We start from the raw sequence: 16,374 nt of genomic DNA, 5'->3' as shown, positions 1-16,374 counted from the left end.
GAGTGAGACAATTACCTCTTTTGTTCTTTGTGGTATACTTACGCTTTAAGAATTACAGAGAACATTTATTTAGGAATTTCAGCAGATAGTGAACAGAAATACCAAAATAAATGGACTCCTAGTACTGTCCATTTCTGTCGTCATCAGAAGAACAAGTAGTATGCATACAGATTCTAAGAATAACTAGATTTAAGCTTTTACCAGGTAATCTCATATATTCTTCCCTTAACTGCATTCTCCCTCTCATGTATATCATTATAGTTGTGCAGAATTACATCTCTGTTGTCATTAATGCAAATTGTTGGCTTATGAAAAGACATGCTCCTGTGACTGCTGGAACTGTTACCATAAAAGATGGTGTGCAGATCTCCAAAATCTTATTTTTGTTTTTGCTACTTGTTCATTTTTTTGGTTACTCAGCAGGGTCTCATGCATTAACTGGATTGTTTCTCTTAAGTAGGTGAGAAATACTGGGTGCTGAATTTATCAATAAATTGAAAAGATGGGTTAACAACAACTGTGCTTTAACATAGATGTGTAACCTCTTAATTTGGATTTGCTGTACTCAGAATACTTTTTTTTTTCACTATCATCACAGTTCAGCCAACAGTTTACTTGTGTTATGTGCAATCTGCATCTGGTGTGAATTATTGATAACAAGCTGAGCCTAGCTACTGCATTTGTGAGTTAGCACTGTCTCACTAGCTTGGGCTGGACCTAGCAACAGTTATTGCTGAGTATGTGGAATTTATACAGAGAGAGTTAAATACTTCTTAAAACAATAGACGAGATTATAAATTCTCAGAAAATCCTTGTTTAGACACTCTTTTTGCTTTCATCAGGATGCTGCTTGGATCAATGGATGTGATTACCTAACTCAGCTGAAATGTGTTGTGGCTGTAACTGAAAGAACAGTTGTCGTATGGGACTACAAGTCAATACAGAAACAGGTAGTGTGTTGTATCAATGAAATACAAAAAGAGGTTTGAAAAAGATTAATTTTTTTTTTTTTTTAACATGTATTCATATCCCTTTTGCGCAAAAGGATGAGTGCATTAACTTTTATCTTTGTCGGAAGGAACTCAATGAAACAGTATAATTCATATTAAAGAATACTCTTTCTATACCAGATTTTGTTTCTAGACTGTCTTAAAACTTGGGGGGTGTGGGAGGGAAGGAAAGTCTTGTCCTGTTGTTGCAAACAAACTGACAAAGCAGTTTTTTCTGCATATATCTAATGCAGAATGTGTGTGTGTCTGATGTATGTGCACAGGGGCAGGTCTTCCAAAGGAATTCAGCATGGATTCCTTTGAGGTAACTTCCTGATTTAAAGATGATCTTGCTTCACATATTATATTTTTGTTTGAACTTTTCATGCCTTGGATCTCTTGCCCAGTTTCTGTGGTTTTCTCAGAAGTTTTGGGGATATTTAAGTAAAAGAAGCAAAGTAAATATTTTTAGATGTGATAAAGCTTTATAATTTTTTTCATCTGTTCTCTTAAGATTCAAAGTCCTATTCCCATGCTTAGTTAAATCAATGGAAATCTTTCTTTCCATTCTGTTGGAATTCTGAAAAGGAAGGCTTGAACATTTATTCTCATAGAGGTTTTCTGCAGTCATTATATTAGTGAGAGTTGCAACTGTCTTGTGGCTGAATAAGAAATCATTCTCTTTTGAAATCGTGGGAATGATATACAGACACTCTGTGGTATGTCTCTTTGGTGCTTCTGTGCCATTCAGAGAACTATGAAGCAGTTGATTTCTATGGTATATGAACAGTTCAGGTTGTCAAGGTGCTTTAATCAAATAATAGATGGACTCCAGACAGTATAACCAGTAAGTAGTGTAATGCAGATGACCACAACTACTATTCCCAGGTCTTCTTGTTGTAGAATACCACAATGGCTTGCAGTTTTATTCATTGCTCTGTCTCAATATCTAAAAATTCAGACATCTGCCCATTTAAGCACATTTGTTACTTCTAGGCTGTATTAACTTCTAAACTGTATGTGTTCGTTTTATGATTTGAGTAATTCTGTAAATCAGTATCTCAAATTTCCTGTTGACAAACAGGATCTTAGCAGATACACCATCCCAATAAACTGTTTACTGAATTTCACAGAGTAGTTACGTTATCATCAAACCAATGGAAAACAGTCTGCTCTGTGTTTGCACCGTAACTATGTCTGATCAACTGGCTGAGGATACCATCCTAATAGGAGACGACAAAGGTTATGTTTACCTGCTCAAAGTAACCAGTGATCATTTGGGAATGAAGCAATGTAAAGATAAAAAACAATCTCAAGCTCAGATCTTGGATTCCAAAGATTTTAACATGTAAGTTATTTATGATAAAATTTTTTATGTTGGGCATTATTAGTTAGAGGTGTTCTGTGGCCTGATTAAAGGATCAGCTAATTTGCTTGTTGTGTGGAAAGGAAGTAATAAAATTTCCAGTAGATTTTAGAACAGAAAGGCTGGAGAGTGAAATTCCAGGGAAGAAATCACAATTGCTTTTATCCAGACATAGGAAGATTTATTGTGTCCTATTAAACAGAAGCATCGTTATTACTAGAGAAGAGCGTAATTCAACTCTAACACTAGCTCTGTTGTAATATGTTTGCTTTTGAGCTGAAAGAAGTGTTCTGGACCTGGCCTGGATATTAAATGACAGTATTTATTGTGTACAATTGTACTGACAAAATCTCTGCCCAGCTATGGGCGTGTTGCAGTACATGCTGCTAAATCCTAATAGTAACATCTCAGTTTATATCCATAGTGTTAAACGCAAGCTACATGATGACTGGGTTTTGAAAGTGAAATATATTTCTGACCTAAACTGTTTTGGATCCTGCTCCTCGGACAGCATTCGTTCATTTGTTTTGGATGACATAAAGCGACTAGAGGACAACTTGTAAGTATGTGACAAAGTAATAAATAAAAAATAAAATAAAATAAAACAAACAAAAAAAAGTCTTGCTTTATAACTGCATGAGACTGGTGCCTTTCAAGATGCCATTTTGCTGCATTGAATCTGTCTTTTTTTAAAGCACTGATAATGCATATAAAAATATCACTGCATGAATACTTTAACATTTTTGTTTCCCAGCTTACAATGTAGTAAGTACTGAAGTATATGTTTATTGGTCATCTCTAAAAATATACTACATTGACAGTGTTGTCTGATTTTACTTATCAGCAGGAAAAATTTAGTTATTAAAGATTGCATTGTTACATGTATATCACCTATTTATTTGAACTCGATATTCATAAAAATCAAGGAGGATTCAGTTACAGACTTAATTTCACAAGATTCAGTTTCACTAGCTTAAATCAAGAGAACAGTTTATTCTGGGAACTGTGAAATGTCCCATTTGACTTTTCTGTAAGTTTTGGAGAGCTAGAATTAATTTGGAAAGAAAACAAAGGCTCGAAAATCAGAATAGTCAGAAGTGTACATGCTACCACCAATCACTGTTTCTTATATAGACTTTTAACTGCAAGTGTCTTCATATGTCTTTTTCAGTTAATACTAACTTTGAATGCATTAAATATATATCTCTAAGCATTTTCATACAATGGCTAACTGAAATTAGTCAATGAATAGTTACATTCTTAAAATAGCTATTCATCAAATCACTTTGAAATGCCCTTTTTGTAAGTAATTGTGGTTCCACTGTATGATTTATTAGAGCTAACAAAATAAATTTCCCCAATTATGTTTCCAGCAAGCAGTTGCTACTGTACTTGAAAAGGGATGGAATGTGTCATGTCTTCTGTGTGACTATTCAGTTTCTTTGTAGATAATGGCTGATGAGTGGTTATAATCTTTTTCTTGTAAAGTACATATATTTGAAAAAAACAAAGTGTGGCAGAGATCACAAGGTACTTTTTGCAAGGCCATGACTTGGGCAAGATCTCACTCTCTGGAACCCCTTATTCATGCTGTTATGGTAGATAATCAAGCTGTTTGTTAAGGGGTCAGTAGAGAAGTATCCTTAATTCATACATTCAATGTCCAAAACAGACAGTTGGTTTAATACTTGAAGCATGCTCTAAGCATGTTCTTTTGTGAAGGCCTCCTGTGGCAACAGTTACCACTTTAGGTTTCTGTTTGGTGTACGTCTGGCCAACGACGTGTTCAAATCAAAGACATGCTATTTTAGTGGACACTGTATCATATTCCAGTTTCGTTGATGCTAGCATCTAAGTCATGAATATAGTAGCTTGTTTAAAAAAAAAAAAAAAAAATTAGACACAATGCAAGCAGATATTCTATATACTACTGACGAGTGAAGTGAAATTACTCTTGTCTGTGTTTTCCTAATACTTCTTACTTGATTAACTCTTTTATTAATGATTACAGACCTGTAAAGGAATTTTCTGTTCCTAAAGGAGTCAATGCCTTCACGTATTGTGGAAAAGCAAAGGTCATTGTCACTGGGGGTAAGTATGAGGCTTATATATTTTCAAAAGAGAGTCATTTTTACCAAGATATTGTTCTGTTGTAATCTTTGTTTTCAGTTAAAGATCAACTGAAATCTGAATTAGTGTCTTAAGAGTATAAATAGTAGCTTCTTTCTTAAATGACGGGAAACAGAGGTCTTGCATATAGTTGCTGGGAGCTTGGCTCTGAAGAGATGCAGTTCCTAATCTAATAAGGACTCAATCTGCGTTTGATTTGGGGATTACATTACTTATATAATAAAACAGGAGAAAACAGTAGTTTGAACTACTATAAAACGCTTCTCCAAGCTATAACGGTGACTGTCTTGGTCAGATTTTAGAGATTTCTCCTTGCTCCCTTCCCATTACTTTTTAGCCTTTCTTTTTTGCTATAAGCAGTCACACTGACCCACCCTAATACTTTCTGTTGCTTTTCTATTTGATCATGTTTTTCCAAAACTTTACTGTTTCTTTTTACTCCCAATGGAGACTGCAAAAATAGTACTCTCACATCCATTTCTTCTCATTATCTAACATTTTAAGAGCTTTTCTATTGCAGTGGTCATATTTCATTCTGTAGAAATGTGTCTAGAGTATGGCAGAAGTCTTGTTAGTGTATTCTGTTTGATATAGTAGTGCTTTGGAGTGACTACAGTGATGCCATCTATTGCTGAGTCTTCAGTACCACAATTCTGCCTAAGACTGTTTAAAAATTGTTTTGAATGTACACATCACATCAAAATTCTTGTGTTTATATTCAGTAAGAAGAAAAAAATGGCCAAGGCTCTGCCGCTCAGCCTTTACAATAAGTAAAACATTGAAAGATATTTAAGGGGGGTGGGAGGGGGGAGAAAAAACACCTAGACAAGAAAATAATGCAATTCAGGAAGAAGTGAAATTTACTACAGGGAAAACTAAAATATCTATCTTGTCTAATATATTTAGATCTCGTAAATTCTATTGGTTCACTGGTTTGGTTTTTTTAGACACAAAATTAAAAGGGAAAGCAATAGGGCTATAAGTGAAAATCCTAAAGTACGGCCTTTGAAGTGATCTTATTTAGACTGATTATTTGTCACAAAAAGATAGCCTGCAGAAATTTAATTATGACATAAAATAGGGAAGCCCTATAAAACAGAATGTGATTAGTATTTCTTGTAGGTAGGCCTAGAGAGTTTTTCTGTAGTGAAAAAAATAGGGTAAAATACCTGAGCAGGGCAGATGATCATATACACAAGAAATAATGGTTTCTGTTACATGCTGGAAATTCTTCCTAGGGGAGAAAAAAGCCTAGATGAACTTTCTAGAAAAATAAGAACAGCAATGGTATAAAAACAGGGCAATCATGTAGCAATACTTGCTTAAGATACTTGTGCACCACTGAATAGTAGAAGTGAGAAATACTCTCTTCAATTTAAAGCAGCACTTGAAATTTTTGCAAAAGATAGACTACATATGTATGTTGGCCAGACACTAAACTTGGATTGTAGGGCCTTCAATCCTATATAAACCACTACCTAATCATAGTATTTTTATAAGATGTATTTTTATAACTTTTGCCATTGCATTTGGATTTGTCATGACTTTCACTGCACAAAAGCACAGAAAGCATAGACAATATGGCAAAAAAATAATACTGTGTTCAAGAAGGGCATCAATTATGTCTTTGAAGAATTGTTCTTACATATAACAATCTTACAGTTTATTCATTCTCATAACACATACTTTTGTTTTGTAATTCTGTCTATCTTTTTTGCCCATTGATCTGCACTGATGTCAAAAGGCATCCTTCTGCCTCACTGTCATTTGTAGAGCTTAGTCTTGCTGCTTCCCTTGAATACAAAAGCAAATAAGTCCTCAGCTGCACTAATAGTCACAGGCAAGAGTGGAATTGAATGGCTAAACCAATTAAAGGATGTGAAAGTCCCTTTCAAATTTACTGTGACGTTTAATGAACAATGAATAATGAATGCAGGCACCTGAGTTAGTAAAGTCTTGTTGACTAGCAAACCTGCACTTTTATCTGTAATATACCCTAAAAATCCATGGCCAGAGCAGCTAAATAATCCTAAGAAATCTTTATATAAGATTCCTAGAATGTACAAGCAGTTCTAAAAATTGTTTGTGTCATATTCAGCAATTAAAAAGAAAATTCAACCTTTGTTGCACAATAGCTTTTTGTGTAATCAAGAAGGGTTAACACTGCTACTCTTCAATCATTTATTTAGTTGTGTTTGAATACTGTAATGTGTTTCACTAGTACTGTGATACAGCTGAATTTTGTCTTCCAGATGTTTGATGTTTATGTATGGCATACAGTTTTACAGTAACAGGGCTAGCATTAATCCAGAAAGAGAGAACACATCTACTATAGCCATTCCACCATAATCTCAGCATCAGTAAAACAAACTAACATATTTCACGTAGAAAGCATCATTTTAAATAGGGAAAGTTTTTCTTTCCTAATGAGACTTATTTACCTAAGATATTAAAAAGAAGAGTAACAAGCATTAGTGATTCTGTTGTTGAAAGTAATTTCAGTGTAAAAGGAGAAGACCTAAATCTCATTTACGTTAAGAAATAAAATCACTCATCAGTAGTTACTATTCCACACCTACCCTCAACTTTCATTTCTGCTCCCCTTCCCATTATGTATGACCACCTCCTTCACTAAGTGGACATAATAATTATTTTGATCATTTTCTAAATAAGATCTTTGAAGGAAAAAATCTGCCCCCCCCCCCCCCCCATTCTATATTTAGTTGTGTTAAGCTTTTACAGGACTAGTACATGTAATTGCAGCTAGTGACTCTGACATTCCTCTAACATAAAAGTCTTCAAAATGCATATCAGTTACATGGTTTTAGTAAATGCATTAATGAATTTTAATGAATACGTGTTAAAACATAAGCCAAAATTCAGCTTTTAGAATGAAAAGTTCTCACGTGAGTTGACTATGCACTGAAAGCTGAGATGTATGAGCACCAATACCTCCATTAAGAAGCTTACTTATGTTAGTGACTAGTCAGTCTCTTCGAATATATATATATATTTTTTTCATAGGTCATGACAAAGTCCTTCGTTTGTGGCATCCCTGGATTAATAGTAGGCCTACAGGAAAGCTGTCAGGACATCAGCACAGTGTTGTGGAAATTGTGACGAATGAAAAAGATCAGCATGTCATCAGCCTTTCTTTTGCAAAGGTAAAATGATTTTCTTAATTTTGGAAATCAGTACTTACTACAGATAGTGTCTGGTCCTGATCTTATTGCTCATCTGTTTGTTTATTTTAATTAAAAAGTAGAGTTTTAGCTTAACATTTCCTTACTATTTTATTTATAATGAGAATTGACATATTTGACTTTTTTTTTTCTTTCAGTGAGTGCAAAAAACCAACCAAACAAAAAAAAAAAACCAACAAAAAAACATAGTAGATATTAACTTTCTGATAGATTCTGTGTTACCTATCAGTTGACAGAACTATTACATAACTAGTATCTGAATGCTGAACTCAATAGCAATAATCTGCAACCACTTCCCACTGCTTCCAGAGCTTAAGCACTGGAATAGGCTCCCCAGCGATGTGGTTGAGCCACCATCCCTGAATGTGTTTAAAAACCATTTGGATGTGGTGAACAGGGACGTGATTTAGTGGAGGGTTGTTAGTTAGGATAGTATGGTCAGATCATGGTTGGACTTAATGACCTTTAAGGTCTTTCCCAATCTGTGTGATTCTATGATTCATTTCCCTTCTTTCTCCTTGACAACCTACAAAATCTATATATGGATTTTTTTTTACACTGGCTACTCTATACACCATGATAAACTTTCAGTCTCTTTCTGAATAGTGTCAATTATGAAACTTAGTGATTAAAAATATTGTTTATTAACAGAAATAGCGCAGATTTTTACAAGCATGGCAGGCAGACTCTTGTTCATCGCTGACAAAAATGTATACACAACAGCAATGACTATGCTGAAAAACAGTCTGAAACATTTTACCAAAATACAGACTTTTACATAAAGCACAAGCTCCTTGTTAAAGTAGCGGCATCCTGAGAGTCTGTAAGGATTAGCCTACTGTAGGATGCCTAGCAGTAAATAATTAAGTTCATTATTTGATATGGCAGTGCTTCTACCTGCCATTCACTGGCTACTGCAACTCAATCCTCTTATGTGTTCAGGAACAGCTAAAAACTGTGTTTTCCTGAAAACAAACAGAACATTCAAATTTTCTTTCTACTTAAAATTCTGAAACACTTCTATATGAATTTTTCCATAGTGTCAGAATTGGTCCATTCAAACACTGGTGTATCTATTTCTTTTCTCTCCTTTTTCAAAATTTTGCTGGATCCTCTGTAAATTCCTTTAAAATCAGGTTACAGATGGAAATTACAATAATCTCTACATCTGTGTATCCATCTCTGTTCTTGATATTGCATACTCCTGTATCATTTCCATTCATTGCTCTTGCTTTCAATATTTTATACTCCTCATTTTGCAAACAGTGAAATCTTCTATTTTATTTCTTATACTGTACTTTTTCTATGCTGAGATTGTATTCTAAGGGAAAAGATTTATACTTCAATACTTTATTGTATTCACACTAAGAAATGGAAGTTCTTAGTTGTGTAGCATACATCTTCTGAAGAAATCATTAAATCACTCCTGGCAATTGCACTGAACTTTTCAAAGCATTAACAAATGCATAAGTGAAGTTTTCTTAATGATCAAAAACATGATTAAGGACTGAGCATACTGTCTGTGGATTATAATGATGTTTAGCAGAAAAATAAATAAAATTCAAAATGAAGAAAGGAGTGGAATATAATGAGGAAAACTGAATAAGTCAAAGCTTTTGTTGTTTCAGAGTACAGCTCTGGGTGTCTTTTGGGAAAACACTTACTTCCTCTGTTTAAGTGTGTAAGGTGACTTCTTAGTTCCTGAGTAGAAATATTTAAGCTTGAACATAAATAGACAAATAAGACTGCAGAAATCCCTAGTATTAAGTATATATACATATATAGTCCCAAATTTGAAAGGAAAATATTTGAGTGGAATTTTGCTTTCAAATAATAAAGAGGGATTAAAATCAGAGATTTGAATTTTCTGAATTGTCAGAAATGAATCTGACTGTTACTATTTTGATTTTGAGTTTGACAGATGTCATGTTTATGTTTCCTTTCTCAGAGTTCTTTTATGTTCTGTGTTGGTGTTAGACAAGATGAGCTAAAAGCCATTATTTCTCAGGTCAATATTGCAAAACTTAGCCTTTCTATGCCTTTTATTCTCAGTAAAATCAGGATGAAAATACCTTAGGTATTTGTCTTGTTTGTTTTTGGATGTAACACACGTAACAATGTGACTTGCATTGGATGCTGTGTTATTTTTCTCATACAAATGAAAAGTATTAGAAAATTCAATAAAGATGCAGCATTAAATTTTCTCCCCCCACCACTCTCTCTAGATTTTTATTGTATGGGATCTACAGACCCTTTCAATGCTACAGGTCTTCCAGGATGAAGAGAGTCCTAAAGGAATTGAGCCCCTTGTCATGGTATTTGACAATGCTCGTGGCACACTTATCACAGGTATGTTGCTGTAACTGATGTGTGAGAGCTTCTCCCCTCTATGTAAATCACTTCAATAGTAACGTCTCCTTTTCCATGGGAGACACAACAGCTAAGAAGAGCAAAATGACACTATTTCTTAGTGCAAATTCTCAGCTACAAAAAATAGTGACCATCATTAGCTGTGGATTTTTTTGGCAGTGATGAACAAGAAAGAGCCTACGTGCCACTCTCATAAAAAATCTTCACCAGCACAGGTGACTCTTTTTCATAGCTACTATGGCAGAACCATTACTAGGAAAAGGTTGTATATGCAGTCCATCTTTCATCAACCCAAACAGATGAAATCAGAAGGTGCCAAATCTGAACAGTACATCTGGAACATGGCTTGTTTTTCACATCACTGAAAATCACCACCTACATTCTCACTGTGCTCACATCCACTGTTTGGTCTCCATAAATGCCGAATGCAGGAATAACATGTATAACATGTACAGAATATGAGACGTGAGGGTATTTGCATACTAAGCCCACTTTAAAGTGAGTCCTGCTATATGTTTTGCTTATTTCAGTATGGAAATATGGATGAAAATATGCAGCATGGGAATTAACAGCTGGAAACAGTAAATGATTAAGGCTTTTGTGAAAGCAAGGCATACCTTTCTAAGAAAAAATAAGCTACATGTTCTACTCTGTGGCCTTGTCTTTTGTTAAAAACTACCCAGCTGCTGATATTCCTGAACTCTGCCTTTCTCTGGCACCCTCCTCCCATTTAGAGATCAAGGCAGTGAGGTATAGTTTCTTTGGAGCCCTCACAACTACATTCAGACTCCTTGTTTAATTCAGTAGCTACACAGAGCATTGCAGTATGTGGTGCCAAAAGACCCGCACTGTCCAGTTGATCATGAATTAAAAATTGTGGGAACTTACCCCAGTATTTTCTTCTTAACGTCATAGCAAGGAGTGTGGAATCTTTGGGGGCCTAGATATTCATGGGTGTCACTAATTATTTTAGCCATCTGTATCTAAGGAAGAGAACTTGAAAACCAGCAGGCTTTGTCTAGCCTGAAGACATAGTCACTGACATCATAGATTCCTTAGCTTTGAACCTATCCTCAGTCGAGAGAAGCCCAAGGCTTGTCAGAGAACTAAGGTCATGGTTCTGTATCCGGAAACATCTTGTTTCTATATTTGCACCAAGAAAAAGGTGAAAAGCTTGTCAAATCTAAGAAGATGAACAAGAAATCTTTTGTTTTAAATGATGTAACAGCTTCTGTTGAATATTTATGCTAATAAACCTGTTATAAACCTATATACATTAGAATAGACTCCACAATTCAGAATACTATTCAGACTAGTTTTTAAATATGCTTTATCACTAAAATATATGGAAAGAATCTTATGTTAAAATTTTACTTTGTGAGATTTTCAAGACATAGTGGTTTTACATGGCTAAGTCCTCATGAAAATGAGATAGCTTTGTCCTTACAAACAAGGACTGGATGGAGCAGTGCCTAAATATCTGTAAAAATGTAGTCCTGGACTCTGTTAATGGTGCCATTACAAGGTTAAGTGAATTTCCCAATGCTCCTGAGCAGGACAAAAGACTTGAGGCTATATGTGGGTACATTCATTCTTATGGCTATGTACCTGATTTTATGAAGATTTTCAGCTATTAGTTCACTAACATCCATAAATTATTTTGGCTCACTTTCATGCTTCATTTGAATACTGCCACAGCTTTCCTGCTGTGTCTTTTTCCAAACTTCTGTCCTATGTGCCTGGGCTCTTGGCAAGAATTATGCAATTCCATCCTTTGCTGTATATTCACTGCTGACCCATTTATTCTGCTGTTACAATGTAGCTGTGCTGGAAATGAAATAGGAGTCAGGATTGCAAGCCTGCCTTGTAAAAGCCTTCTTTTGTCTTGTCTTCCCTATCCACCTTGCTGTCTTTGCAATCCTTCTGATCAGAGAGCACCAGAAGGTGAAACTCCATTCAGACCTGCAGTGCTGTATGAAGGAAGGTACAGAAGAAATCTCACTGCCTGTAGATAAAATTGTCTTTTGTCTAAGGAAGTGGCTTGAGGCAGGGACGTAATTAGCTATCATTTAACTGGGTTGACTCTTTCCAAAAAGATAGCCTCAAAAAACAGACAAGATTCCTTATGCTCTTCAGCAAAACTCAAATAAACACTACTTCTTATATGAACCGTTCTATAAAATATGCTTTCTCTTGTCTCACTACATGCAGGTGCAACTGTCATTGATATTTATCCCCTAACACAAATGATAGAAGATACAAAACAGGTCCCAAAGACACATGAGAAAAGCATAAATGTTCTGGCTTATAACAGGGCTTTTCATCAAATCCTCACTGTCTGCTCTGAGTCAATACTGAAGGTGAGTTGTCCTTTAAGCTGAAAACGTCCCAGATGTTTTTTTAATTACAAATAAGTTATTGGGCAGTTAGTTAACCAATTAGTGTTTATTATTTAAAGTGTTGGCTTTGAGGCTATTTTTGTGCCCAAATTCTTTAGGGAAGTGGAAGCCAACGATGAGTCAGATGTATTAGATTGAACAGTATTAATTTTATTAGAAAACTGCTTCTCTGACTTGTGCTGCAAACACCAAAAAGACTGAGCAAGGCTTTGGAAGCAGCAATTTTATTTGTGCTTTTATTTCCTTTGGCCATATTTTGGTATACTTCACCTGTTTGGAAATGGATAGTACAGCAATAGTAGTGTTTATTTAGTAGCTACCACGGAAAACTTTAAATGCGAGGTCAAATACATATTCAAACAATAATTTATGCAAGCCTTATTGCATGCTGTTCTTTGATTCAGAAGACAGATGTAAAGTGAAAATAATCAAAGATGGTAATAATACAAAAAAGTATGGTGATAAATATCCAAAAGGTTATCTATAGGAAAAACTCACCAGTATAGAAGCCTTAGTGGTGGTCAGCCCTTAAATGAAGTCTAGAAGAGGTGGAGTCAAGCTCCACCCCTTCCAGGAGCACAGCTAAATTACTCTCACCTGTGCTCCCACAGCTGGCCCAACACTTGCCTCAGCTGATTAATCAGAGGTTCAGGCTGTGATTACCAATTTCCCATACAGCATATATCTCATGAATGTCTCTTTAGGTATGGTAAATGTTTGAGTGCCAGACAGCTTAGTGGGATACAGAAGCTTACTTCAGATGCTCTGTGGGTTGGTATAAAACATGAATAACCTCACTTTATAAAAACAGCACTATGTAAAAGATGCTGCTCTGGCATAAAAAGATTCTTTAACTAGCGTTGTCTCTCAGATATAAAGATTCTTTAACTAAAATTGAAAGTTTTTATGGTGCATGTGTCAAACCACAGAACCTGGTTTCTTTTTGGTTTTGTTGTGTTTTTTTATCCTCTTGTTATTAATCTGTTTCAGTTTGACTAGCAGATCTGGAGCCAATTTGCTGACCTTTTGCAGATCCTTTTATCTTTCAGTTTCTTAGAACATGTTGTTCTGAGCCCTCAGGATTTCAGTCATAGAGTGAGAGAGAAGTGTTGAATATAACAACCAGTTAACAAGAAAAATAAAGCGATGGAATTTCTCTCAGTTCTTACTTTTTATTACTGCTTTGTGTTGAAACACTATTTTAAATATTAAATATGTGTATTAATTTGAACCACTAGAAGTACTCCACTGGACAAATATTTGAAGACTCATAGACAAATATAACAAATCATTACAGGTGTAATTAACAGCGTGATACTGGTCGTCAGAAGCACTAATGACCTACATTTTTCGTTAATTACTAATGAAGTTGAGTTGCAAGATTTGCAGTGTGAAGTAACTTCTCTTACTGAGCCAGTTGATGATGCATACCATTTCTTTGGCAGAAGGCATGTTTGTGTAAATTGTCTATGTTATACTGTCAATAAGATGTTATTTCTCATTGTAAACCTCCAGCTTCTTTAGATCATGATGGCTACAAAAACATTACAGATACAAGATAGTTTTCGGCATCTGTTGCTGAATTGCATGAGATCCAGACAGTACTTAAGACATGAGGGGCTACCTCACAAATCAAGTTGAATCTGGAGGAATTACAGTAGGATCTCAGTAAAAGAACATGGTAGTGTGCTACTGAGTCTGCTGAAATAACAGAGAATTTATTTTATGGGAAGTTTAAATATGCTCTTGGAAGTATGCATCTTTATACAATTACACTAGAAAAAAAAGTGTGGGGAGTTTTAGAGGATGTACTACAAATGATTAACTTTTTCTTTTGTTTTTTGTTTGTTTGTTTGTTTGTTTTTTCTTTTAAAGGTCTGGGATCTAGAAACAGGATATCAAATATATCAGATTGAAGATGCACATGGGCTGAACATTGAAGTGACCTGTGCAGCAATTGAAACAAATGGTTTTTATCTTGCTACTGGGGCTTGTGATGGTAAACCAACTAAATAATTACCATATCTTTATGATGTTTATGTGAAATGTCATGTGAGCAATCAGAACTCTTTGTCTTGAGCCACTTTGTCTCAGTGATAAAATAAATTTTGGCTTTCATTCAAGGTGGGAGAAAGTACTCTCACAAAGAATTACAGGGCTTTAGGTTTTATTTGACAAGTGATTCATAGAAAGGTGATTTTTGACTGCTGGGGCTCTGTTACTTTGCTTGCCTAGTACTCTGTGAAAGACTACCTGCAAAGCTCTTGGTTTGAAAAGATATCTCCTCATCTCTGGACCTAGATCTCTAGTACAGTGAGTAAATGGCTCCAGTTGGAGAATGGTAGTTTTTTGTTTCTGATTTTATAATGTTGCAGCTCAATATGGTAATGAACACCAGAATATATATATACATATTTCTTATGTATTTTTCAACTTTTTCCCGTGTTATATACGGTGCATCAGTTATACAGAATGTGACAGGATCGCTCCAGCATATTCACATATTTGGTGCTAGCTACACCAAATTCTGCAGCAACTTCAATAATTCTCTAATCTGTAAACACTGAAGAATAATTCTCCTCACATTCAAATGTTGAGGTACACACCTGAATTATTAAAATATGTGAAATACATGAAAGCTGCTTCACATAAAAGGAAAATACCCTTTTCCCACACAGAATACTGAATAATATTTAGAATTTTATATTTTGCAATAGAGGTTGAACTCTATGAATCTTAAAAGCATGACCGTAGGTGAATGCTATCAAGTCATACAAAACTGGAGTCATAAATAATGGCAGCCTGTCTTGGTTTTGCCTGGTTTCTCTGACAAGATGTTATGATGTGGAATACTGATGAAAAGCTGTGAAAACATGGCGCTGCTTCACTTCAGATAATACTCTAGCTTTTTCTCCCCGCTAGTGCTGTGGGGCAAGTCCAGCAACTGTGTTGCTCTGCTCCTTGCTGTATATCAGAGCCTGAAGTCTTCTTCCTGACTGCACAGCATTCTGTTTGCTCTCTGATGACACTAATAGAAACAGTAGTGAACTAGGCAGTGGTGTTTCATCCTGGGCTGCAGCCAAAAATGGGCATGGAAGTGATGAAATAATATTGGAGTTAGTGGTGAAGGTGGTTTTTGGTATATTTTTTTCTCCCCTAGCTTGCTTTCTCAATAAACATAAATGCAGTTACAGCTTCTTGAAGATGATTGACTTAGCCCTGCACCTTCAATTAGATTTTCTTCTTTCTTCTCCTTTCCCTATCCTAATTCAAATTCCTGAGTTTGAAGCATAATCAGTTGTTGAAACTTCATTCCCTTTTGTGTATGTTTCTTATTCCTGTCTAGGAACAGTGAAAATTTGGGATTTTGGCAGTGGACAGGAAGTTAAAGCCTTGCCTTTAACCCAGCACAGCAAAGATGAGCACTGCCTGCTGAAGTTAGAATATCTGAAGGCTAATAAGAGTCAGCATGTTGTTCTCATTTTGGAACAGAGTGGGAAGATGAAAATCATTCAGGTTTTTTAACATAATTATATGTATATGTGTGTGTATATATATATATATATATATGGATAAATTCTACTTATTACTATTTCATGTATTAGCTACTAATTTTCAAGGTAGCATAAGACTTTCTCATTAATCAGTAGATAAATTTATAGAAACTATCAAGAAGTTATCCTTTCTGTAACTCATCAAGTTAACTTTCTTTCTTTCTAAGTTCATTAGTCCATTGTTGTTTTGAGCATTCTGTTCATTTCTTTTCACATACTAGCTATAATGGAAAATGAGTATTTTCTGTTTATGATTGAGACCTTTGGATTCAATTTCCTAATAGATTGTCACAGTTATCAGGCTAATCTGAGGACCAGATCTTTTTTACTTGTGTATACAGATGTTACTGATTAATGTAAATG

The 16,374-nt window shown here is 35.1% G+C and overlaps 1 protein-coding gene across 6 annotated transcripts in view; it reads left to right on the top strand.

Annotated features, from left to right (window-relative positions):
- The window catches only part of WDR64 (WD repeat domain 64), an 82,759-nt gene that overhangs the window by 46,528 nt on the left and 19,857 nt on the right, over window positions 1-16,374 (top strand). For 5 of the 6 annotated variants that reach the window (XR_014943904.1, XR_014943905.1, XM_085541265.1 and 2 more), the window contains exons 6-14: window positions 843-950; window positions 2,123-2,337; window positions 2,780-2,914; window positions 4,367-4,446; window positions 7,510-7,649; window positions 9,914-10,037; window positions 12,270-12,418; window positions 14,333-14,456; window positions 15,804-15,973. Coding sequence is in view for 4 of the 6 variants with exons in the window: in XM_085541265.1 (XP_085397391.1) it covers window positions 843-950; window positions 2,123-2,337; window positions 2,780-2,914; window positions 4,367-4,446; window positions 7,510-7,649; window positions 9,914-10,037; window positions 12,270-12,418; window positions 14,333-14,456; window positions 15,804-15,973 (1,245 nt within the window). In the remaining 2 variants the exon portion in view is untranslated. The remainder of the gene's footprint in view (window positions 1-842; window positions 951-2,122; window positions 2,338-2,779; window positions 2,915-4,366; window positions 4,447-7,509; window positions 7,650-9,913; window positions 10,038-12,269; window positions 12,419-14,332; window positions 14,457-15,803; window positions 15,974-16,374) is intronic. The other variant, XM_085541266.1, reaches the window with a different exon arrangement.

The sequence above is a fragment of the Coturnix japonica genome, chromosome 3 (assembly GCF_054131305.1).
Source record: "Coturnix japonica strain WE chromosome 3, WE-NBRP24, whole genome shotgun sequence".
In the NCBI taxonomy this organism is placed as follows: domain Eukaryota; kingdom Metazoa; phylum Chordata; class Aves; order Galliformes; family Phasianidae; genus Coturnix; species Coturnix japonica.
The sequence above is the reverse complement of the archived record's forward strand: the minus strand, read 5'-3'. Positions and strand labels throughout refer to the sequence as shown.